The 27,009-nt window shown below is 41.2% G+C and overlaps 1 protein-coding gene across 2 annotated transcripts in view; it reads right to left on the bottom strand.

Moving 5' to 3' along the window:
* Nucleotides 1–27,009, bottom strand: part of LOC131941229 (sodium channel protein type 4 subunit alpha B) — a 74,819-nt gene that overhangs the window by 16,241 nt on the left and 31,569 nt on the right. For both annotated transcript variants that reach the window (XM_059300323.1, XM_059300324.1), the window contains exons 11-24: nt 24,953–25,121; nt 24,654–24,818; nt 23,042–23,227; nt 22,431–22,889; nt 22,137–22,239; nt 15,631–15,681; nt 12,930–13,171; nt 12,582–12,755; nt 9,699–9,886; nt 8,859–9,045; nt 6,567–6,679; nt 6,277–6,466; nt 5,670–5,837; nt 721–900 (exon numbers count right to left, since the gene is read on the bottom strand). In XM_059300323.1, the coding sequence (XP_059156306.1) occupies nt 721–900; nt 5,670–5,837; nt 6,277–6,466; nt 6,567–6,679; nt 8,859–9,045; nt 9,699–9,886; nt 12,582–12,755; nt 12,930–13,171; nt 15,631–15,681; nt 22,137–22,239; nt 22,431–22,889; nt 23,042–23,227; nt 24,654–24,818; nt 24,953–25,121 (2,575 nt within the window). The remainder of the gene's footprint in view (nt 1–720; nt 901–5,669; nt 5,838–6,276; nt 6,467–6,566; nt 6,680–8,858; nt 9,046–9,698; nt 9,887–12,581; nt 12,756–12,929; nt 13,172–15,630; nt 15,682–22,136; nt 22,240–22,430; nt 22,890–23,041; nt 23,228–24,653; nt 24,819–24,952; nt 25,122–27,009) is intronic.

Below are 27,009 nucleotides of genomic sequence, written 5' to 3'. Positions count from 1 at the left end.
TATACTAGACATCTTCTAGTGCCTGCAACAGTACAGTCCCTTACAGTTAATTCTACTATACTAGACATCTTCTAGTGCCTGCAACAGTACAGTCCCTTACAGTTAATTCTACTATACTAGACATCTTCTAGTGCCTGCAACAGTACAGTCCCTTACAGTTAATTCTACTATACTAGACATCTTCTAGTGCCTGCAACAGTACAGTCCCTTACAGTTAATTCTACTATACTAGACATCTTCTAGTGCCTGCAACAGTACAGTCCCTTACAGTTAATTCTACTATACTAGACATCTTCTAGTGCCTGCAACAGTACAGTCCCTTACAGTTAATTCTACTATACTAGACATCTTCTAGTGCCTGCAACAGTACAGTCCCTTACAGTTAATTCTACTATACTAGACATCTTCTAGTGCCTGCAACAGTACAGTCCCTTACAGTTAATTCTACTATACTAGACATCTTCTAGTGCCTGCAACAGCACAGTCCCTTACAGTTAATTCTACTATACTAGACATCTTCTAGTGCCTGCAACAGTACAGTCCCTTACAGTTAATTCTACTATACTAGACATCTTCTAGTGCCTGCAACAGTACAGTCCCTTACAGTTAATTCTACTATACTAGACATCTTCTAGTGCCTGCAACAGTACAGTCCCTTACAGTTAATTCTACTATACTAGACATCTTCTAGTGCCTGCAACAGTACAGTCCCAGACTTACAAGAGCACAACTGCTGAGTAAAATCATGGAGATGATGAATGTATCAAAGTATTTGTGTTCTGCTACACGGTACATGATACAACGAAGTGTCCACCACTGACGTCCAATAAATGACTTCTCAATGACACCACACCAGGGGCAGCGTTTTGTCACAGAGTAACATAAACAGTCGTCTGGTTCCTGGGGAGACAAGGTCACAGTTGACGTGTTGGTCAATGAGGGTCACCACAAGTTGGCCAATGAGGGTCACCATGTGTTGGCCAATGAGGGTCACCATGTGTTGGCCAATGAGGGTCACCATGTGTTGGCCAATGAGGGTCAACATGTGTTGGCCAATGAGGGTCACTACAAGTTGGTCAATGAGGGTCACCACAAGTTGGCCAATGAGGGTCACCATGTGTTGGCCAATGAGGGTCACCACAAGTTGGTCAATGAGGGTCACCACAAGTTGGTCAATGAGGGTCACCATGTGTTGGCCAATGAGGGTCACCACAAGTTGGCCAATGAGGGTCACCACAAGTTGGTCAATGAGGGTCACCACAAGTTGGTCAATGAGGGTCACCACAAGTTGGCCAATGAGGGTCACCACAAGTTGGCCAATGAGGGTCACCATGTATTGGCCAATGAGGGTCACCATGTATTGGCCAATGAGGGTCACCATGTGTTGGCCAATGAGGGTCACCATGTGTTGGCCAATGAGGGTCACCACAAGTTGGTCAATGAGGGTCACCATGTGTTGGCCAATGAGGGTCAACATGTGTTGGCCAATGAGGGTCAACATGTGTTGGCCAATGAGGGTCACCACAAGTTGGCCAATGAGGGTCACCACAAGTTGGCCAATGAGGGTCACCACAAGTTGGTCAATGAGGGTCACCACAAGTTGGCCAATGAGGGTCACCATGTGTTGGTCAATGAGGGTCACCATGTGTTGGCCAATGAGGGTCAACATGTGTTGGCCAATGAGGGTCAACATGTGTTGGCCAATGAGGGTCAACATGTGTTGGCCAATGAGGGTCACCACAAGTTGGCCAATGAGGGTCACCACAAGTTGGCCAATGAGGGTCACCACAAGTTGGTCAATGAGGGTCACCATGTGTTGGCCAATGAGGGTCAACATGTGTTGGCCAATGAGGGTCACCATGTGTTGGTCAATGAGGGTCACCATGTGTTGGTCAATGAGGGTCACCATGTGTTGGCCAATGAGGGTCACCATGTGTTGGCCAATGAGGGTCACCATGTGTTGGCCAATGAGGGTCACCACAAGTTGGCCAATGAGGGTCACCATGTGTTGGCCAATGAGGGTCACCATGTGTTGGCCAATGAGGGTCACCACAAGTTGGCCAATGAGGGTCACCATGTGTTGGCCAATGAGGGTCACCATGTGTTGGCCAATGAGGGTCACCATGTGTTGGTCAATGAGGGTCACCACAAGTTGGCCAATGAGGGTCACCACAAGTTGGCCAATGAGGGTCACCATGTGTTGGCCAATGAGGGTCACCACAAGTTGGCCAATGAGGGTCACCACAAGTTGGCCAATGAAGGTCTCCATGTGTTGGCCAATGAGGGTCACCATGTGTTGGCCAATGAGGGTCACCACAAGTTGGTCAATGAGGGTCACCATGTGTTGGCCAATGAGGGTCACCACAAGTTGGCCAATGAGGGTCACCATGTGTTGGTCAATGAGGGTCACCACAAGTTGGCCAATGAGGGTCACCATGTGTTGGTCAATGAGGGTCACCATGTGTTGGCCAATGAGGGTCACCACAAGTTGGCCAATGAGGGTCACCATGTGTTGGTCAATGAGGGTCACCACAAGTTGGCCAATGAGGGTCACCATGTGTTGGTCAATGAGGGTCACCACAAGTTGGCCAATGAGGGTCACCATGTGTTGGCCAATGAGGGTCACCACAAGTTGGCCAATGAGGGTCACCATGTGTTGGTCAATGAGGGTCACCACAAGTTGGCCAATGAGGGTCACCATGTGTTGGTCAATGAGGGTCACCACAAGTTGGCCAATGAGGGTCACCATGTGTTGGCCAATGAGGGTCACCATGTGTTGGCCAATGAGGGTCACCACAAGTTGGCCAATGAGGGTCACCACAAGTTGGTCAATGAGGGTCACCATGTGTTGGCCAATGAGGGTCACCACAAGTTGGCCAATGAGGGTCACCACAAGTTGGCCAATGAGGGTCACCACAAGTTGGCCAATGAGGGTCACCACAAGTTGGCCAATGAGGGTCACCACAAGTTGGCCAATGAGGGTCACCACAAGTTGGCCAATGAGGGTCACCACAAGTTGGCCAATGAGGGTCACCACAAGTTGGCCAATGAGGGTCACCATGTATTGGCCAATGAGGGTCACCATGTGTTGGCCAATGAGGGTCACCATGTGTTGGTCAATGAGGGTCACCACAAGTTGGCCAATGAGGGTCACCACAAGTTGGCCAATGAGGGTCACCACAACTTGGCCAATGAGGGTCACCATGTATTGGCCAATGAGGGTCACCATGTGTTGGTCAATGAGGGTCACCACAAGTTGGCCAATGAGGGTCACCATGTGTTGGTCAATGAGGGTCACCATGTGTTGGCCAATGAGGGTCACCACAAGTTGGCCAATGAGGGTCACCATGTGTTGGTCAATGAGGGTCACCATGTGTTGGTCAAAGAGGGTCACCACAAGTTGGCCAATGAGGGTCACCACAAGTTGGCCAATGAGGGTCACCATGTATTGGCCAATGAGGGTCACCATGTGTTGGTCAATGAGGGTCACCACAAGTTGGCCAATGAGGGTCACCATGTATTGGTCAAAGAGGGTCACCACAAGTTGGCCAATGAGGGTCACCACAAGTTGGCCAATGAGGGTCACCATGTGTTGGTCAATGAGGGTCACCACAAGTTGGCCAATGAGGGTCACCACAAGTTGGCCAATGAGGGTCACCATGTGTTGGCCAATGAGGGTCACCATGTGTTGGCCAATGAGGGTCACCACAAGTTGGCCAATGAGGGTCACCACAAGTTGGCCAATGAGGGTCACCATGTGTTGGCCAATGAGGGTCACCATGTGTTGGCCAATGAGGGTCACCATGTATTGGCCAATGAGGGTCACCACAAGTTGGCCAATGAGGGTCACCACAAGTTGGCCAATGAGGGTCACCACAACTTGGCCAATGAGGGTCACCATGTATTGGTCAAAGAGGGTCACCACAAGTTGGCCAATGAGGGTCACCACAAGTTGGCCAATGAGGGTCACCATGTATTGGCCAATGAGGGTCACCATGTGTTGGTCAATGAGGGTCACCACAAGTTGGCCAATGAGGGTCACCATGTGTTGGTCAATGAGGGTCACCATGTGTTGGCCAATGAGGGTCACCACAAGTTGGCCAATGAGGGTCACCACAAGTTGGCCAATGAGGGTCACCATGTGTTGGCCAATGAGGGTCACCATGTGTTGGTCAATGAGGGTCACCATGTGTTGGCCAATGAGGGTCACCATGTATTGGCCAATGAGGGTCACCATGTATTGGCCAATGAGGGTCACCATGTGTTGGTCAATGAGGGTCACCACAAGTTGGCCAATGAGGGTCACCATGTGTTGGCCAATGAGGGTCACCATGTGTTGGCCAATGAGGGTCACCATGTGTTGGTCAATGAGGGTCACCATGTGTTGGCCAATGAGGGTCACCACAAGTTGGTCAATGAGGGTCACCATGTGTTGGCCAATGAGGGTCACCATGTGTTGGTCAATGAGGGTCACCATGTGTTGGTCAATGAGGGTCACCACAAGTTGGCCAATGAGGGTCACCATGTGTTGGTCAATGAGGGTCACCACAAGTTGGCCAATGAGGGTCACCATGTGTTGGCCAATGAGGGTCACCATGTGTTGGTCAATGAGGGTCACCACAAGTTGGCCAATGAGGGTCACCATGTGTTGGCCAATGAGGGTCACCACAAGTTGGCCAATGAGGGTCACCATGTATTGGCCAATGAGGGTCACCATGTGTTGGCCAATGAGGGTCACCATGTGTTGGCCAATGAGGGTCACCACAAGTTGGCCAATGAGGGTCACCATGTGTTGGTCAATGAGGGTCACCATGTGTTGGCCAATGAGGGTCACCACAAGTTGGCCAATGAGGGTCACCATGTGTTGGTCAATGAGGGTCACCACAAGTTGGCCAATGAGGGTCACCATGTGTTGGCCAATGAGGGTCACCATGTATTGGCCAATGAGGGTCACCATGTGTTGGTCAATGAGGGTCACCATGTATTGGCCAATGAGGGTCACCATGTGTTGGCCAATGAGGGTCACCATGTGTTGGCCAATGAGGGTCACCACAAGTTGGCCAATGAGGGTCACCATGTGTTGGCCAATGAGGGTCACCATGTGTTGGCCAATGAGGGTCACCATGTGTTGGCCAATGAGGGTCACCATGTGTTGGTCAATGAGGGTCACCACAAGTTGGCCAATGAGGGTCACCATGTGTTGGCCAATGAGGGTCACCATGTGTTGGCCAATGAGGGTCACCATGTGTTTGTCAATGAGGGTCACCACAAGTTGGTCAATGAGAGTCACCACAAGTTGGCCAATGAGGGTCACCACAAGTTGGTCAATGAGGGTCACCACAAGTTGGCCAATGAGGGTCACCATGTATTGGCCAATGAGGGTCACCATGTGTTTGTCAATGAGGGTCACCATGTGTTTGTCAATGAGGGTCACCACAAGTTGGTCAATGAGAGTCACCACAAGTTGGCCAATGAGGGTCACCATGTGTTTGTCAATGAGGGTCACCACAAGTTGGTCAATGAGGGTCACCACAAGTTGGCCAATGAGGGTCACCATGTGTTTGTCAATGAGGGTCACCATGTGTTGGTCAATGAGGGTCACCATGTGTTGGTCAATGAGGGTCACCATGTGTTTGTCAATGAGGGTCACCACAAGTTGGTCAACTTACTTTTGCATAGACTATGTCCACCTCATTAACCTCGTGGTCCGCCTCCAAATCAATTTTCTTGGTCTGGGCTGAGTCAGAGAGAGAGGAGCAGCTTGAGCAGTGGCTGGAGCCGCTGCCCACTGGAGATTTTAAATCCTTTGTTGAGTAGATACTGCCCGCCCTGGAAATCTGAAACACCAACAAGGGATAAAGGCAATAAAGGACTACCAAATGGTTGGATTTTAACTACAAGATAGTTGGATTACTTATGCTAAATATTGAAATAATTTCTACAAGCTTATTGGATGAAATGAAGATACTCAGCTCAAACCAATCTGGCTAGCATACTATTGAACAGTTGCAGTGAAAATGTGAACTGCCTACTCTTATGACAGGGAGATACGTACCCACCTGGGATGTCTTCTGGTGTCTTCTCCAAAGATATGATTGTGCCATCAGCCCCCATCAAAACTTACCATAGCCCCATCTGGGATGTCTTCTGGTGTCTTCTCCAAAGATATGCTTGTGCCGTCAGCCCCCATCAAAACTTACCATAGCCCCATCTGGGATGTCTTCTGGTGTCTTCTCCAAAGATATGACCGTGCCGTCAGCTCCCATCAAAACTTACCATAGCCCCATCTGGGATGTCTTCTGGTGTCTTCTCCAAAGATATGACCGTGCCGTCAGCTCCCATCAATTCCTTCCCATTGAGTTCTGGCTGCTCTGAGTGTGTCACTGCTGGTCTCCAGTTCTTCTGACGCTGAAGTTTCACTTTGATGCACACAATCACTTTTACCTTCACCCAGTTGCCAAAGCGTCTGAAATTGTTGGTTCAACAATGACAAGAGAGCCAGCAAATACTGTAAGACTAAGACTAAAAACTAATTTCAATCTTGTACAGGGTGAACAAAGGCTTACTTGAATCTATCAATGGCTTCAGCAATCTTGTTTGGTTCATCATCAGATTCTGAGCGAGACAGACTTTCACTACCAAAAGAGCTCAGCAACAAGGCAAGAAACAGATTCAGAACCTAAAAGGTAAATTGTCAGAAGTATCTTAATGTCAGGCTGACAGACATGGTGAGGTATATCTTAGTGTTAACATAATAACTGTAACAAAAGGGGAGGGTTGGGGGGGGGGTCGCGCCAGCTCCTATCTGTGAGCTTTCTCTGTACAGTAATTAATCAACCCAACACAAACTGTGACTAATTGACACCACCAAATTAATCAACCCAACACAAACTGTGACTAATTGACACCACCAAATTAATCAACCCAACACAAACTGTGACTAATTGACACCATCAAATTAATCAACCCAACACAAACTGTGACTAATTGACACCACCAAATTAATCAACCCAACACAATCTGTGACTAATTGACACCACCGAATTAATCAACACAAACTGTGACAAATTGACACCACCGAATTAATCAACCCAACAGAAACTGTGACTAATTGACACCACCAAATTAATCAACCCAACACAATCCGTGACTAATTGACACCACCGAATTAATCAACCCAACACAAACTGTGACTAATTGACACCACCAAATTAATCAACCCAACAGAAACTGTGACTAATTGACACCATCGAATTAATCAACCCAACACAATCTGTGACTAATTGACACCACCAAATTAATCAACCCAACACAATCTGTGACTAATTGACACCACCAAATTAATCAACCCAACACAATCTGTGACTAATTTACACCACCAAATTAATCAACCCAACACAATCTGTGACTAATTGACACCACCAAATTAATCAACCCAACACAAACTGTGACTAATTGACACCACCAAATTAATCAACCCAACAGAAACTGTGACTAATTGACACCACCGAATTAATCAACCCAACACAATCTGTGACTAATTGACACCACCAAATTAATCAACACAAACTGTGACTAATTGACACCACCGAATTAATCAACCCAACACAAACTGTGACTAATTGACACCACCAAATTAATCAACCCAACACAAACTGTGACTAATTGACACCACCAAATTAATCAACCCAACACAATCTGTGACTAATTGACACCACCGAATTAATCAACCCAACACAAACTGTGACTAATTGACACCACCGAATTAATCAACCCAACACAAACTGTGACAAATTGACACCACCGAATTAATCAACCCAACACAATCTGTGACTAATTGACACCACCAAATTAATCAACCCAACACAATCTGTGACTAATTGACACCACCAAATTAATCAACCCAACACAATCTGTGACTAATTGACACCACCAAATTAATCAACCCAACACAATCTGTGACTAATTGACACCACCAAATTAATCAACACAAACTGTGACTAATTGACACCACCAAATTATTCAACCCAACAGAAACTGTGACTAATTGACACCACCAAATTAATCAACACAAACTGTGACTAATTGACACCACCGAATTAATCAACCCAACACAAACTGTGACTAATTGACACCACCAAATTAATCAACCCAACACAAACTGTGACTAATTGACACCACCAAATTAATCAACCCAACACAATCTGTGACTAATTGACACCACCGAATTAATCAACCCAACACAAACTGTGACTAATTGACACCACCGAATTAATCAACCCAACACAAACTGTGACAAATTGACACCACCGAATTAATCAACCCAACACAATCTGTGACTAATTGACACCACCAAATTAATCAACCCAACACAATCTGTGACTAATTGACACCACCAAATTAATCAACCCAACACAATCTGTGACTAATTGACACCACCAAATTAATCAACCCAACACAAACTGTGACTAATTGACACCACCAAATTATTCAACCCAACAGAAACTGTGACTAATTGACACCACCGAATTAATCAACCCAACACAAACTGTGACAAATTTAGAAGTGGCATGAATGCTGACAGTGGACTGACTGAGTTAGCACAAAATTTAATGCCTTTCATGTGCTGACTAGTTTCACAATCCAACAAATTTTCACTAAACATTAGGTATTTCTAGTGTTAATCAAACACAAAACAAAACATTTAAAGAAAGTAGTACACACATTGAACGTTAAGTTTAAATCCATTGGACCCTGATAAGTTAATCTGATATTCTAATAAAACTTTGTGTAAACCAAGTGATTAAAAAACCTGCTGACCAAGGCAATGACCAGCCTATGTAACCTTGAGAACTTACCACCAGGTTTCCAATGATGTAGGTCAGCAGAAAGAATGGCACGCATGGCCAGCCAGCAGCTTTGTGGCAGAACCACATGGACTCAATCCATTCCCCACACAACACACGGAACACAATCATAAAGGAATGAAGGAAGTCATTAAAGTTCCATCTGGGCATGTTGTCTTTATTCTCTATCACAGTTCCACTAGAAAGAAATGTTGATTAGTTCAATAGAAATAAACTCAATGTTAAGTTCAATAGAAATACACTCAATGTTAAGTTCAATAGAAATATACTCAATGTTAAGTTCAATAGAAATAAACTCAATGTTAAGTTCAATAGAAATACACTCAATGTTAAGTTCAATAGAAATAAACTCAATGTTAAGTTCAATAGAAATAAACTCAATGTTAAGTTCAATAGAAATACACTCAATGTTAAGTTCAATAGAAATAAACTCAATGTTAAGTTCAATAGAAATAAACTCAATGTTAAGTTCAATAGAAATACACTCAATGTTAAGACACAGCAGTTGAAGACAAGTAGGTTAGAAATGTACACCCAAGTACTTGGCCATGACATTTACAGTCCAGTACCTGGACATGACATTTACAGTTCAGTACTTGGACATGACATTTACAGTCCAGTACTTGGAAATGACAGTTACAGTTCAGTAATTGCAAATGACATTTACAGTTCAGCGCTTGCACAAGACATTTACAGTTAAGTACTTGCACAAAACACTATTTGATGTGTAGATTAATACCTTGTTCTAAATAATATTTACAGCTAAACTAGCTGACTCCAAAGTTGAAACAGCCAATATCAATGAAACTAACCATATAGGAGAAGACTTACTTTGACAGTGTTTGGTTGTTGTAGATGACATAATAAGAAGAGAAGAGCTGCTGACCCATGACGGCAAATATAAAGATGACGATGCCCAAAACAATGATCAGGTTTCCCAATGCTCCCATTGTTCTGGCTACTATGGCTATCAACATATTGAGTGTGGGCCAGGATTTGGCTAGTTTAAACACACGCAACTGAAAAAAAATATTTTTTTAACATAAAACTATTTAAAGCCATCAACATATTGAGTGTGGGCCAGGATTTGGCTAGTTTAAACACACGCAACTGAAATAAGCATTTTTTTTTAAAAACTATTTATGGCCATCAACATATTGAGTGTGGACCAGGATTTGGCTAGTTTAAACACACGCAACTGAAATAAGCATTTTTTTAAAAAAACTATTTATGGCCATCAACATATTGAGTGTGGGCCAGGATTTGCCAACTAAATTTGTTTGAGGGTGTACTCTTTTGATATCAACTAAGACAGCAGTTCAAATATTTTCCACCAGTTTGTGCCAATAATATTCCCTAATACAGTGGGAGATGCTCCTATTTTCTGTCATTTTTAAAAGCATTTATAATATGCTAATGTCAATGGTAAAAAATGTAAAGCCCTGGAACAATTATACTGAAACAGACATGTCAAGAAATGCAAAAATGAAAGACAAACAGAATTATATAGAACTGCTGGCAAGTGAAGCAGAAGACGTACTCTACCGTGGAAATACTAGGGGCCTTTACAATACAATTAAGAAGATATCTTGGAGGTTCAGTAAGCCACAGAGGACAGTGAAGACCAAAGATGGTAAGGTGATACCTGATGTGGAAGGACAGAGGAAGAGATCAGCAGAATATTTTGAAGAACTGCTGAAGAGACCAAGAGTGCACATAAGATCTACCACCAGCTGAAAGTGATCTCCCTGTAGACTGTAACCCACCTTCAAAAGAAGAGATATACAAAGCCAGAAAGCAGATGAAAAATTGCAAGTCTCTAGGAATAGATGATATACCGGCAGAAGCAATGACAGCAGATATTGAAACTAGCACCGCACTATTACACACCTTCTTCAAGAAAATCTGGGAAGATGAACAAATACCAGAGGAGAAGAAGGAGGGACTATTCATAAAGCTCTCAAAGAAAGGCCATCTAATGCATGCTCTAATTATAGAGGGATAACACTTTTGTTCATCCCAGGCAGTCTTCAACAGAATATTATTAAACAGGATAAAGGGAGGGGTAGACCCAACTTTAAGAACAACAGACAGGCTTAAGGAAGGAAAGATCATGCATAGACCAAATTGTTACCCTGTGCATCATTGAACAAACCCAAGAGTGGAAGTCATCTCTCTACATTAATTTTATAGATTACAAGAAGGCCTTTGAGTCTAGGTAGACAGTCAATGAAGACATTTTTGAGCTGATATGGGCTATCACAGAAAATAGTCACATTAGAAGTTCATCAAGTCCTTCCCTATACAGACTGAAGTAAGGCAAGGTTGCCTACTTTCACTATTCCTGTACAGACTGAAGTAAGGCAAGGTTGCCTACTTTCACTATTCCTGTACAGACTGGAGTAAGGCAAGGTTGCCTACTTTCACTATTCCTGTACAGACTGGAGTAAGGCAAGGTTGCCTACTTTCACTATTCCTGTACAGACTGGAGTAAGGCAAGGTTGCCTACTTTCACTATTCCTGTACAGACTGGAGTAAGGCAAGGTTGCCTACTTTCACTATTCCTGTACAGACTGGAGTAAAGCAAGGTTGCCTACTTTCACTATTCCTGTACAGACTGGAGTAAGGCAAGGTTGCCTACTTTCACTATTCCTGTACAGACTGGAGTAAGGCAAGGTTGCCTACTTTCACTATTCCTGTACAGACTGGAGTAAGGCAAGGTTGCCTACTTTCACTATTCCTGTACAGACTGGAGTAAGGCAAGGTTGCCTACTTTCACTATTCCTGTACAGACTGGAGTAAGGCAAGGTTGCCTACTTTCACTATTCCTGCTGGCCACAGGCTGGGTTTACAAGATGTCAACAGAGAAAAAGTAAAACGGTATACAGTGGACACTGTGGAACCAGCTCGATGACCTGGACTTTGCTGACAACATGACCCTTCTTTCTCGCACACAAGAACAATTGCAAGATAAAACCAACAGTTGCTAATTTTTCCACAGGGCAAAAGGTAAAGATGTCAAGAAGCCAGCATGACAAGACAGGCCATCACATAGAATCCACAGGGCAAAAGGTAAAGATGAAAAGAAAGAGCTAAAGACGTGACCTGGAAGAAGATACACCTGGGGACAGTTGGAGAGACTAGCTCATGACAGAGATGCCTTGAAAGCATTTGTCAGCTACCTATATCCCAGGAGGGACAACAGGCGAACTTACCTACTAATGGTAAAAATGTATAATTAGGAATTAGACCAATAATAACTAACTGATGTCATTTTTACTGTAACTCTATCCAAAATGTGATTGTGAGAAATTTCAGATGTACTATCTGGTATCTGCATACCGAGCATATGAGCCATTTTTAAAAAGACATTGTTAACCAACTTTTTCAAGGTTCCACCAAACAGTGTGCACATATGATAATAGAAATCTGGCAGCCCTCCCCTCCCTTAGCTCCACAGAGCTGGATCTGTTGTGGTGGGGGTCATTAATCATTTCATTTAGTGTGCTGTATGTTTGCATTACTTGTAGTAACGAAGGATCATGTCAATTAAAAATTATCATCCTTTACTGGTTTCAACATGGAAAATGTCAACAACGACAAAAATTTAACTTTTTAAACATACAGCAGTTGTCAACAAAATTATTATTAACATTAATAAAAATGGCCATTGTAAAGATACACAAAAAAAAGGTGTTACAGGCCAGACCTTACCAATCTAAAAGCTCTCAAAACAGACAGTCCAGGCAATTCTTTCATGCTGAGTTCCATTAAAGACAGGGCAACAATCAGAGAGTCAAAGATATTCCAGCCATCTTTGAAGTATACTACAGGACTCATTGCCAGGATTTTAAGGAAAGCCTCAGCAGCAAAGATGGCTGTAAACACCTGCACAAAATTTTAAAAATTCAGGTATCAAATGGCTGTAAACACAACATTTGAAAAATTCAGGTATCAAATCTCTGTAAACACAAAATTTGAAACATACAGGTATCAAATGAATGCGGTTTCACCTGATTTGAGCCTGTAGAGAAAATATATGCTTGAGTTGACTGTACTCACCTCGTTGGCTTGTGCAGATACCTCTTGTAGACTTTTGTCCATGTTATAATGGTCCATAGCCATAAACAGAGTGTTGACCACAATACAGATGGTGATAAAAAGATCAACGAAGGCATCCATGATAAAAAGGCTAACCAAGCGCTGCAGCTTCTGAAAGTTTGGGTTGCAATCCCAGGTACAGATGTACTTCCACAACATGTCCTTCATAGACTTCTGCTGGATGCTGGCCATGCTAACAAAACCTGAAGAGACAAGGGAGCTCACTAAACAAAACCTCAACAGACAAGGGAGCTCACTAAACAAAACCTCAACAGACAAGGGAGCTCACTAAACAAAACCTCAACAGACAAGGGAGCTCACTAAACAAAACCTGAACAGACAAGGGAGCTCACTAAACAAAACCTCAACAGACAAGGGAGCTCACTAAACAAAACCTGAACAGACAAGGGAGCTCACTAAACAAAACCTCAACAGACAAGGGAGCTCACTAAACAAAACCTGAACAGACAAGGGAGCTCACTAAACAAAACCTCAACAGACAAGGGAGCTCACTAAACAAAATCTCAACAGACAAGGGAGCTCACTAAACAAAACCTCAACAGACAAGGGAGCTCACTAAACAAAACCTCAGACAAGGGAGCTCACTAAACAAAACCTCAACAGACAAGGGAGCTCACTAAACAAAACCTCAACAGACAAGGGAGCTCACTAAACAAAACCTCAACAGACAAGGGAGCTCACTAAACAAAACCTCAACAGACAAGGGAGCTCACTAAACAAAACCTCAACAGACAAGGGAGCTCACTAAACAAAACCTCAACAGACAAGGGAGCTCACTAAACAAAACCTCAACAGACAAGGGAGCTCACTAAACAAAACCTCAACAGACAAGGGAGCTCACTAAACAAAACCTCAACAGACAAGGGAGCTCACTAAACAAAACCTCAACAGACAAGGGAGCTCACTAAACAAAACCTCAACAGACAAGGGAGCTCACTAAACAAAACCTCAACAGACAAGGGAGCTCACTAAACAAAACCTCAACAGACAAGGGAGCTCACTAAACAAAACCTCAACAGACAAGGGAGCTCACTAAACAAAACCTCAACAGACAAGGGAGCTCACTAAACAAAACCTCAACAGACAAGGGAGCTCACTAAACAAAACCTCAACAGACAAGGGAGCTCACTAAACAAAACCTCAACAGACAAGGGAGCTCACTAAACAAAACCTCAACAGACAAGGGAGCTCACTAAACAAAACCTCAACAGACAAGGGAGCTCACTAAACAAAACCTCAACAGACAAGGGAGCTCACTAAACAAAACCTCAACAGACAAGGGAGCTCACTAAACAAAACCTCAACAGACAAGGGAGCTCACTAAACAAAACCTCAACAGACAAGGGAGCTCACTAAACAAAACCTCAACAGACAAGGGAGCTCACTAAACAAAACCTCAACAGACAAGGGAGCTCACTAAACAAAACCTCAACAGACAAGGGAGCTCACTAAACAAAACCTCAACAGACAAGGGAGCTCACTAAACAAAACCTCAACAGACAAGGGAGCTCACTAAACAAAACCTCAACAGACAAGGGAGCTCACTAAACAAAACCTCAACAGACAAGGGAGCTCACTAAACAAAACCTCAACAGACAAGGGAGCTCACTAAACAAAACCTCAACAGACAAGGGAGCTCACTAAACAAAACCTCAACAGACAAGGGAGCTCACTAAACAAAACCTCAACAGACAAGGGAGCTCACTAAACAAAACCTCAACAGACAAGGGAGCTCACTAGACAAAACCTGAACAGACAAGGGAGCTCACTAGACAAAACCTGAACAGACAAGGGAGCTCACTAAACAAAACCTCAACAGACAAGGGAGCTCACTAAACAAAACCTCAACAGACAAGGGAGCTCACTAAACAAAACCTCAACAGACAAGGGAGCTCACTAAACAAAACCTCAACAGACAAGGGAGCTCACTAAACAAAACCTCAACAGACAAGGGAGCTCACTAAACAAAACCTCAACAGACAAGGGAGCTCACTAAACAAAACCTGAACAGACAAGGGAGCTCACTAAACAAAACCTGAACAGACAAGGGAGCTCACTAAACAAAACCTCAACAGACAAGGGAGCTCACTAAACAAAACCTCAACAGACAAGGGAGCTCACTAAACAAAACCTGAACACACTATTTTTCCTAAAAGTAGTCAGAGGTTGGAGGCAGTCATAAAATGTTTTTTATTAAAGAGGGTGGGTTCGTGGAACTGTAGACCCGCTATTTGATGTCATTTGTGGCTATCTAGCTGGTAATGACTATATGGGTTGGGGTAAAATTAGGCTAATCAACATGACGTCATAATACTTTTACTGAACCTTACAGTCACTTCTACATGTTTCCATAACAAACCCCTTTTCTGATGAGCACTACAGACCTTACCACGTAGGCACATTCTACATGCCCCGTTATTTAATTTCTTATTTTAAAACATGCTTATTTTGAGTTGATTATTTGGAAAAAAAAATAACTAGATCTACATCGTCTTAGGCTTTGACACAGTTTGGTATATTGCCCCACTTCATTTTCTTTACATTTAATGTTATGAAAATACTTGTTCTTTCTTCTAATGTGCTTATAAAATAAAAGTACTTTTTCTTTCTTCTACTGTACAAGTGTAATGAAAATACTTACTTCTTCTATGTCCTGAAGCTTGATCTAGTATATCTTTGAGCACCATAACATCTGATTTAAAAAAAAAAAAAAAAAATTTAATTACCACAACTCAAGTTGGTCAACATCGAATCATGTGCTCCCCCCTTACTTTACTCATTTAGAGCGGATGCAATATTGTATGAGATTTTCAGCAATGTGTTACCAATTATAAATTTTAGAATCAATGAGTGCTCTTGGGAGCCACCGGTTACACTACAGTCCCTGGTTTGGTCATCAAATATTGTGTGCCACCCTGTCCCTTTTGTAGGGTGCTCTTTAAAACTAATGTAGGTGCTGTAGGCTTGAGCCCACCAGACCACTGGCGTCTGTTTCCATTTGGGGAATGATTATAGTAGACCACTGTGTCCATAGTGTATTGCACTTTTTAAAAAGAACTTAGGCGCCACTGTGTCCATAGTGTATTGCACTTTTTAAAAAGAACTTAGGCGCCACTGTGTCCACAGTGTATTGCACTTTTTAAAAAGAACTTAGGCGCCACTGTGTCCATAGTGTATTGCACTTTTTAAAAAGAACTTAGGTGCCACTGTGTCCATAGTGTATTGCACTTTTTAAAAAGAACTTAGGCGCCACTGTGTCCATAGTGTATTGCACTTTTTAAAAAGAACTTAGGCGCCACTGTGTCCATAGTGTATTGCACTTTTTAAAAAGAACTTAGGCGCCACTGTGTCCATAGTGTATTGCACTTTTTAAAAAGAACTTAGGCGCCACTGTGTCCATAGTGTATTGCACTTTTTAAAAAGAACTTAGGCGCCACTGTGTCCATAGTGTATTGCACTTTTTAAAAAGAACTTAGGTGCCACTGTGTCCATAGTGTATTGCACTTTTTAAAAAGAACTTAGGCGCCACTGTGTCCATAGTGTATTGCACTTTTTAAAAAGAACTTAGGTGCCACTGTGTCCATAGTGTATTGCACTTTTTAAAAAGAACTTAGGTGCCACTGTGTCCATAGTGTATTGCACTTTTTAAAAAGAACTTAGGTGCCACTGTGTCCATAGTGTATTGCACTTTTTAAAAAGAACTTAGGCGCCACTGTGTCCATAGTGTATTGCACTTTTTAAAAAGAACTTAGGCGCCACTGTGTCCATAGTGTATTGCACTTTTTAAAAAGAACTTAGGTGCCACTGTGTCCATAGTGTATTGCACTTTTTAAAAAGAACTTAGGTGCCACTGTGTCCATAGTGTATTGCACTTTTTAAAAAGAACTTAGGCGCCACTGTGTCCATAGTGTATTGCACTTTTTAAAAAGAACTTAGGTGCCACTGTGTCCATAGTGTATTGCACTTTTTAAAAAGAACTTAGGCGCCACTGTGTCCATAGTGTATTGCACTTTTTAAAAAGAACTTAGGCGCCACTGTGTCCATAGTGTATTGCACTTTTTAAAAAGAACTTAGGTGCCACTGTGTCCATAGTGTATTGCACTTTTTAAAAAGAACTTAGGTGCCACTGTGTCCATAGTGTATTGCACTTTTTAAAAAGAACTTAGGTGCCACTGTGTCCATAGTGTATTGCACTTTTTAAAAAGAACTTAGGCGCCACTGTGTCCATAGTGTATTGCACTTTTTAAAAAGAACTTAGGTGCCACTGTGTCCATAGTGTATTGCACTTTTTAAAAAGAACTTAGGCGCCACTGTGTCCATAGTGTATTGCACTTTTTAAAAAGAACTTAGGTGCCACTGTGTCCATAGTGTATTGCACTTTTTAAAAAGAACTTAGGTGCCACTGTGTCCATAGTGTATTGCTCTTTTTAAAAAGAACTTAGGTGCCACTGTGTCCATAGTGTATTGCACTTTTTAAAAAGAACTTAGGCGCCACTGTGTCCATAGTGTATTGCACTTTTTAAAAAGAACTTAGGTGCCACTGTGTCCATAGTGTATTGCACTTTTTAAAAAGAACTTAGGCGCCACTGTGTCCATAGTGTATTGCACTTTTTAAAAAGAACTTAGGTGCCACTGTGTCCATAGTGTATTGCACTTTTTAAAAAGAACTTAGGTGCCACTGTGTCCATAGTGTATTGCACTTTTTAAAAAGAACTTAGGCGCCACTGTGTCCATAGTGTATTGCACTTTTTAAAAAGAACTTAGGTGCCACTGTGTCCATAGTGTATTGCACTTTTTAAAAAGAACTTAGGCGCCACTGTGTCCATAGTGTATTGCACTTTTTAAAAAGAACTTAGGCGCCACTGTGTCCATAGTGTATTGCACTTTTTAAAAAGAACTTAGGTGCCACTGTGTCCATAGTGTATTGCACTTTTTAAAAAGAACTTAGGTGCCACTGTGTCCATAGTGTATTGCACTTTTTAAAAAGAACTTAGGTGCCACTGTGTCCATAGTGTATTGCACTTTTTAAAAAGAACTTAGGCGCCACTGTGTCCATAGTGTATTGCACTTTTTAAAAAGAACTTAGGTGCCACTGTGTCCATAGTGTATTGCACTTTTTAAAAAGAACTTAGGTGCCACTGTGTCCATAGTGTATTGCACTTTTTAAAAAGAACTTAGGTGCCACTGTGTCCATAGTGTATTGCACTTTTTAAAAAGAACTTAGGTGCCACTGTGTCCATAGTGTATTGCACTTTTTAAAAAGAACTTAGGCGCCACTGTGTCCATAGTGTATTGCACTTTTTAAAAAGAACTTAGGTGCCACTGTGTCCATAGTGTATTGCACTTTTTAAAAAGAACTTAGGTGCCACTGTGTCCATAGTGTATTGCACTTTTTAAAAAGAACTTAGGCGCCACTGTGTCCATAGTGTATTGCACTTTTTAAAAAGAACTTAGGTGCCACTGTGTCCATAGTGTATTGCACTTTTTAAAAAGAACTTAGGCGCCACTGTGTCCATAGTGTATTGCACTTTTTAAAAAGAACTTAGGTGCCACTGTGTCCATAGTGTATTGCACTTTTTAAAAAGAACTTAGGCGCCACTGTGTCCATAGTGTATTGCACTTTTTAAAAAGAACTTAGGTGCCACTGTGTCCATAGTGTATTGCACTTTTTAAAAAGAACTTAGGTGCCACTGTGTCCATAGTGTATTGCTCTTTTTAAAAAGAACTTAGGTGCCACTGTGTCCATAGTGTATTGCACTTTTTAAAAAGAACTTAGGCGCCACTGTGTCCATAGTGTATTGCACTTTTTAAAAAGAACTTAGGTGCCACTGTGTCCATAGTGTATTGCACTTTTTAAAAAGAACTTAGGCGCCACTGTGTCCATAGTGTATTGCACTTTTTAAAAAGAACTTAGGTGCCACTGTGTCCATAGTGTATTGCACTTTTTAAAAAGAACTTAGGTGCCACTGTGTCCATAGTGTATTGCACTTTTTAAAAAGAACTTAGGCGCCACTGTGTCCATAGTGTATTGCACTTTTTAAAAAGAACTTAGGTGCCACTGTGTCCATAGTGTATTGCACTTTTTAAAAAGAACTTAGGCGCCACTGTGTCCATAGTGTATTGCACTTTTTAAAAAGAACTTAGGCGCCACTGTGTCCATAGTGTATTGCACTTTTTAAAAAGAACTTAGGTGCCACTGTGTCCATAGTGTATTGCACTTTTTAAAAAGAACTTAGGTGCCACTGTGTCCATAGTGTATTGCACTTTTTAAAAAGAACTTAGGTGCCACTGTGTCCATAGTGTATTGCACTTTTTAAAAAGAACTTAGGCGCCACTGTGTCCATAGTGTATTGCACTTTTTAAAAAGAACTTAGGTGCCACTGTGTCCATAGTGTATTGCACTTTTTAAAAAGAACTTAGGTGCCACTGTGTCCATAGTGTATTGCACTTTTTAAAAAGAACTTAGGTGCCACTGTGTCCATAGTGTATTGCACTTTTTAAAAAGAACTTAGGTGCCACTGTGTCCATAGTGTATTGCACTTTTTAAAAAGAACTTAGGCGCCACTGTGTCCATAGTGTATTGCACTTTTTAAAAAGAACTTAGGTGCCACTGTGTCCATAGTGTATTGCACTTTTTAAAAAGAACTTAGGTGCCACTGTGTCCATAGTGTATTGCACTTTTTAAAAAGAACTTAGGTGCCACTGTGTCCATAGTGTATTGCACTTTTTAAAAAGAACTTAGGTGCCACTGTGTCCATAGTGTATTGCACTTTTTAAAAAGAACTTAGGTGCCACTGTGTCCATAGTGTATTGCACTTTTTAAAAAGAACTTAGGTGCCACTGTGTCCATAGTGTATTGCACTTTTTAAAAAGAACTTAGGTGCCACTGTGTCCATAGTGTATTGCACTTTTTAAAAAGAACTTAGGTGCCACTGTGTCCATAGTGTATTGCACTTTTTAAAAAGAACTTAGGCGCCACTGTGTCCATAGTGTATTGCACTTTTTAAAAAGAACTTAGGTGCCACTGTGTCCATAGTGTATTGCACTTTTTAAAAAGAACTTAGGTGCCACTGTGTCCATAGTGTATTGCACTTTTTAAAAAGAACTTAGGCGCCACTGTGTCCATAGTGTATTGCACTTTTTAAAAAGAACTTAGGTGCCACTGTGTCCATAGTGTATTGCACTTTTTAAAAAGAACTTAGGCGCCACTGTGTCCATAGTGTATTGCACTTTTTAAAAAGAACTTAGGTGCCACTGTGTCCATAGTGTATTGCACTTTTTAAAAAGAACTTAGGCGCCACTGTGTCCATAGTGTATTGCACTTTTTAAAAAGAACTTAGGTGCCACTGTGTCCATAGTGTATTGCACTTTTTAAAAAGAACTTAGGTGCCACTGTGTCCATAGTGTATTGCTCTTTTTAAAAAGAACTTAGGTGCCACTGTGTCCATAGTGTATTGCACTTTTTAAAAAGAACTTAGGCGCCACTGTGTCCATAGTGTATTGCACTTTTTAAAAAGAACTTAGGTGCCACTGTGTCCATAGTGTATTGCACTTTTTAAAAAGAACTTAGGCGCCACTGTGTCCATAGTGTATTGCACTTTTTAAAAAGAACTTAGGTGCCACTGTGTCCATAGTGTATTGCACTTTTTAAAAAGAACTTAGGTGCCACTGTGTCCATAGTGTATTGCACTTTTTAAAAAGAACTTAGGCGCCACTGTGTCCATAGTGTATTGCACTTTTTAAAAAGAACTTAGGTGCCACTGTGTCCATAGTGTATTGCACTTTTTAAAAAGAACTTAGGCGCCACTGTGTCCATAGTGTATTGCACTTTTTAAAAAGAACTTAGGCGCCACTGTGTCCATAGTGTATTGCACTTTTTAAAAAGAACTTAGGTGCCACTGTGTCCATAGTGTATTGCACTTTTTAAAAAGAACTTAGGTGCCACTGTGTCCATAGTGTATTGCACTTTTTAAAAAGAACTTAGGTGCCACTGTGTCCATAGTGTATTGCACTTTTTAAAAAGAACTTAGGCGCCACTGTGTCCATAGTGTATTGCACTTTTTAAAAAGAACTTAGGTGCCACTGTGTCCATAGTGTATTGCACTTTTTAAAAAGAACTTAGGTGCCACTGTGTCCATAGTGTATTGCACTTTTTAAAAAGAACTTAGGTGCCACTGTGTCCATAGTGTATTGCACTTTTTAAAAAGAACTTAGGTGCCACTGTGTCCATAGTGTATTGCACTTTTTAAAAAGAACTTAGGCGCCACTGTGTCCATAGTGTATTGCACTTTTTAAAAAGAACTTAGGTGCCACTGTGTCCATAGTGTATTGCACTTTTTAAAAAGAACTTAGGTGCCACTGTGTCCATAGTGTATTGCACTTTTTAAAAAGAACTTAGGTGCCACTGTGTCCATAGTGTATTGCACTTTTTAAAAAGAACTTAGGTGCCACTGTGTCCATAGTGTATTGCACTTTTTAAAAAGAACTTAGGTGCCACTGTGTCCATAGTGTATTGCACTTTTTAAAAAGAACTTAGGTGCCACTGTGTCCATAGTGTATTGCACTTTTTAAAAAGAACTTAGGCGCCACTGTGCTCACATGGGAGCTCTGGGTTACTCATAAAGTTACACTTTATCCCTATTCTTAGTGGAATTTAAGTCAACATAGATGAACTTAAATGCTACTTGATAATTTCTTGTTACATTAACTTTATTTTTCAGACTGTTCTCTTCCCTGGCTGTTGCTTTATTTGCCAAACCTTACTGACTTTTACTGTTAAGCAGGTTTGTTCCTTCCTCCGTTTTAGAATTTTCCAGGAATGAGTTAGACAGGTGTCATTAAATAACTATGATGCATTAGCAGTTGCAAGTGTGAAACCCTCAGATCCGGTTCATCATATTTCAAATTTAGCTTATAACTCAATGCGAAATTTAAAAAATCACATGCTCAAAAGCTTGTCTCTCAAAATCTTGCAAGCAGGGTACTTATCTGTCAGTTTAACACAGTATATGAAATTTCATCAACCTAATAAAAAAGATTCACACGCTCAATGGTAAGGTAGGAAAACTAGGTTTTTTAAAATCAGAATTGTATAGAAGGTCACGATTTGTCAAAATCTTGACTCTGGATTTTGTTCACAAGTCTTACCTTTCATTTCCACATTAGGGCCAGATGGTGGATTACCAAGAAAGGGATTTGTCTCTGATGCTTTCTCTTTTTCTGGACCTGATCCACTACTGATAGAATCTGCCTGCTCATTTAAAAGAAAAATAAATTGTGTTAAATTCTTTATCCTCATCATGTATCAAAATAGGGTTGTTTCATTTGAAATATCACAGTAACTAAATGACTGGTTACGTCTGATTGGTTGTTATACTATACAATTTCCCTGTAACCCTGCATGAAAGCAAGTGTGGATGTAGGTGATGTTAAACAACTTACATCTTGATCCAGCTTAGACTTGTCCAACACAACATCAGGGACTTTGCCCTTCTTAAAGTTGAGCAAAGTCTCCATTTTACTTTTATCTGCCAACTGAGAGCCTCTGCTTGTGTGGGATGTTCGACTATGATTTGATGCAAAACTACTTCGACGACTTCCTGTCTGTCTACCTGAATCTGGAGCTCCACTTTTTTTCTGTGAAGCAAAGCTGAATCTGCGGCCATTGGGCATATTCCTAACAAATGAAAAGTTGCATAGATCTTCTGATGATGGAGTTACAGCACCTGAATCATCAGCAAATGGAAGTGGAAGATTTTCTAATGTGTGATGGACCAGTGGCTGGCGGTCAGTGTAGTGCCCTCCCCTTTTGGCTGAGCTGACTGGCTTCCTCCAGCTGTATTGGCTTCCCTTACTGTTACGTCGATTGATATAGGGCGAACCTGGCAGGCTAAGGCTGTGCTAAAATAGCAAGACAGAATGGACATTCAACTTACATTAGAAACATAATGATACATTAGAATCATAACTATAGACACACTTTAGATCAGTTAGCATAGGGATTTCAGAGGGCAAGACAAGGACAGGTGGGTACTGGTCACACATTGACGTACCCGTTTCTGATTGAGAAGACTTGGTTTGAGATGGGCACTGGTCATAGATTGGTCACTTGTTACTGACAACCTTTCTTTTTCATCCAATTTTTCTACCATATCCTTATCTCCCCCTTCAAATTCGTTGTATGAGGAGTTGCTGTTACTTTTTGTGATACTCAGAGCTTCTTTGCGGGCTTCTTCTTCCTTTAAATTAAACATTAAATACATTAAATATATATATAGATATAATTATATACACACACACATATATATATGTGTATTTATATGTGTGCAATGAGCACTATTTGAATCAATGGTCCATCTGCACCACGGGTCACATCTAGCACCCCTGCAGTAATGTAACCGGTGGTTTTCAATACACATGTTATATACATATATAAACAAATGTATGTATCTCTTTTATGCATTATTTCATTTATCTGATCAGTATGAAACTTTGGAACGTTGTTTAGTACACTCCTGTCAACTTTTTGGGATAATTTTTTGAATATCGGAGGGGCCAGCGGTAGTGTGCAGCTGGGCTACCTTAGCAACTGAGATCTGCTGCATTAGGCATCCTGCATGGATGGTAAAGTCTACTACTTTAATTAAATGTCAAACTTCTCTAGAGGCACCTACATCCCCCCCCCCATCCCCCACTACACTAGGGATACAGTGGGCTACTACAATCAATGACTTAACCAAACCAGGGGTGGCGTCCAAACATGCCTACCCCTGGCGAACAAAAGTAGGAACCATCATACCAAAAAAGAGGAATTTGAAGCAAAAAAGTTGAACATACACTCTGATGTTACTTTGATATGCCAAAAATAAATTAAAAACAAGTCTTAAGACAAGGCATAAGTTTTATATAGCTAGTCTCTAACTAAGCCTAAATACTGCTTAATGTCAACTTACATTTAAAAAAAAAACGTAGGCTAACCGGTAACCTGAGACACCCCCCCCCCACCAAAAAAAAAGCCAGAAATTTAACACTTAAGCATAATATTGATTTGATTTAATTAACTTTAGTTAAAACATTTTAGATGATTCCTACCTTGCTATGTAGGAGGCAATATGAACAACAATTGTTAAAACGCATGTAATTGTTAAGATACCTAGTTAGATAGATAGACCTAGAAAGTCTAGATCTAGAAATTAGTGCGTCACTCATGAATTTATGGTACTTTTCTCCATACATTTTATACAATGCATAGTTTAAATTTACAAATACCAAAAAGAATATTTGAGAATAATTTCAGAAATATCGTATTCATTTTAAAAAGACTCCTAATCTGAGCTTCTTACATATTTTAGGTAAACAAGGAAAGGTAAATAATCGCTTTTCCAGCTCAATTTTTTCCAATGGGATTTATTTGGTTTTTTAAAAATAATTTTATATGTTCAGCTATTTCATTTTGTTGGTGGAACAATTCTGCTTTTGTCGGGATGGTAGGCATGTTAGGGCATCACTAAGATAATATAGCTGGTGGCTTCAAGACCACCCTGATATCTGAGCAGTTGCCTAGGGACATTTAACCCCCCCCCCCCCCCTTGTGGAGGGAGGGTGACCAACATACACTAAAATACATACAAGAGATTGGGAAGAAATACATAATAATAAACATACCTGTCTTTCTGCAGCTTCTTCTTCTGCGTCTGCTAAATCTTGTTTCTGCTGTTCATCATAAGACATGGCTACAATAGCCAGTATCAAGTTGACCAAATAAAATGACCCAAGTAATATGACCAGCACAAAGTATAAACAATGAGGTGTCCCTTCTGCTCTGAGCACCTAGTGATAGAAGGCCATTGGCTAAAAATACATTGCAAAATACTAAAAATAAAAATAATATAAAATTGTGCAGAGTAGACAAAGAAAAAAAAAGAAATCTATATAGCCCTAAAATAGCCCCACTGAGGTCATACCAAGTGGTACAAGCTTTCCCAGAAATCCTGAGTCATAAGACGGAAGGCACACAACAAAGCCATTCCGAAGTTGTCAAAGCTAGTAAAGTCAAAGTTGGGGTTGGGTCCAATGTCTGGGTAACATCTGTAAATGAGGGTACCATTTTCAGTTGTCTCTGTCCCACATTGGCTGAAACAAAAACAGTTTGCAATTAATGGAACAGTCATAGCTGATTTCAGGCTGGATTTGAATCAAACTCTCAATGAACATGACACTCTACAGAGGTGTGGACCAAGAGTGATGTACTTGAAAGCTTATACAATCCATGTCGTTTAACAAGTGCAGTTGAAAATAAAGACTAATGAGGATCAAATGTTGAGATCCTCAGTGTCATTAGCAATGTTGTTGGCATCATTTTACACAGCATTGTTGTAAGCTTTGTTTATCACAGTATAGCATTTGGGCATTCGTCCCATTCTGCCAAGTGCCCATTTTGTGGAAGAGCCACTGTCGTCTATCACTGTATAGGATTTGTACCTTTGTAGAGAAGGTGTAAAAAGGCCATTACACATACTCCTCTGTAAAAATCCACTTCTTGAAACTACCTATTAGGCATGATACTGATCAAGTGAAAAAACTTCATTTTATAAAAAAAAAGCATTCTACATAATGATTGGACTGACATTAAATTGTGTGTTATATCAAGGCATTCTATAATAAACAAAACAGGGAAACCAACAAAGTACACAATTATTCCACCCAGAAGATTTACAAACCAAATCAATTAGTACTTGACAGGGGGTAATGTCAGACAGCAATATTTGGCCGGGGGGGGGGGGGGGTGTTTTTAATTGTACGCTCCATGCTGTAAATTAAAAGCAGAGTTCAATTATATTCTAGATCTATACACACACATTGTAGCTTACCCTAACCCTAGATCTATACACACACATTGTAGCTTACCCTAACCCTAGATCTATACACACACATTGTAGCTTACCCTAACCCTAGATCTATACACACACATTGTAGCTTACCCTAACCCTAGATCTATACACACACATTGTAGCTTACCCTAACCCTAGATCTATACACACACATTGTAGCTTACCCTAACCCTAGATCTATACACACACATTGTAGCTTACCCTAACCCTAGATCTATACACACACATTGTAGCTTACCCTAACCCTAGATCTATACACACACATTGTAGCTTACCCTAACCCTAGATCTATACACACACATTGTAGCTTACCCTAACCCTAGATCTATACACACACATTGTAGCTTACCCTAACCCTAGATCTATACACACACATTGTAGCTTACCCTAACCCTAGATCTATACACACACATTGTAACTTACCCTAACCCTAGATCTATACACACACATTGTAACTTACCCTAACCCTAGATCTATACACACACATTGTAGCTTACCCTAACCCTAGATCTATACACACACATTGTAGCTTACCCTAACCCTAGATCTATACACACACATTGTAGCTTACCCTAACCCTAGATCTATACACACACATTGTAGCTTACCCTAACCCTAGATCTATACACACACATTGTAGCTTACCCTAACCCTAGATCTATACACACACATTGTAGCTTACCCTAACCCTAGATCTATACACACACATTGTAGCTTACCCTAACCCTAGATCTATACACACACATTGTAGCTTACCCTAACCCTAGACCTATACACACACATTGTAGCTTACCCTAACCCTAGATCTATACACACACATTGTAGCTTACCCTAACCCTAGATCTATACACACACATTGTAACTTACCCTAACCCTAGATCTATACACACACATTGTAGCTTACCCTAACCCTAGATCTATACACACACATTGTAGCTTACCCTAACCCTAGATCTATACACACACATTGTAGCTTACCCTAACCCTAGATCTATACACACACATTGTAACTTACCCTAACCCTAGATCTATACACACACATTGTAGCTTACCCTAACCCTAGATCTATACACACACATTGTAGCTTACCCTAACCCTAGATCTATACACACACATTGTAGCTTACCCTA

This window comes from Physella acuta, unplaced genomic scaffold (genome assembly GCF_028476545.2).
Source record: "Physella acuta isolate Inbredline_101_S28 unplaced genomic scaffold, ASM2847654v3 ptg000353l, whole genome shotgun sequence".
Classification (NCBI taxonomy): domain Eukaryota; kingdom Metazoa; phylum Mollusca; class Gastropoda; family Physidae; genus Physella; species Physella acuta.
The sequence above is the reverse complement of the archived record's forward strand: the minus strand, read 5'-3'. Positions and strand labels throughout refer to the sequence as shown.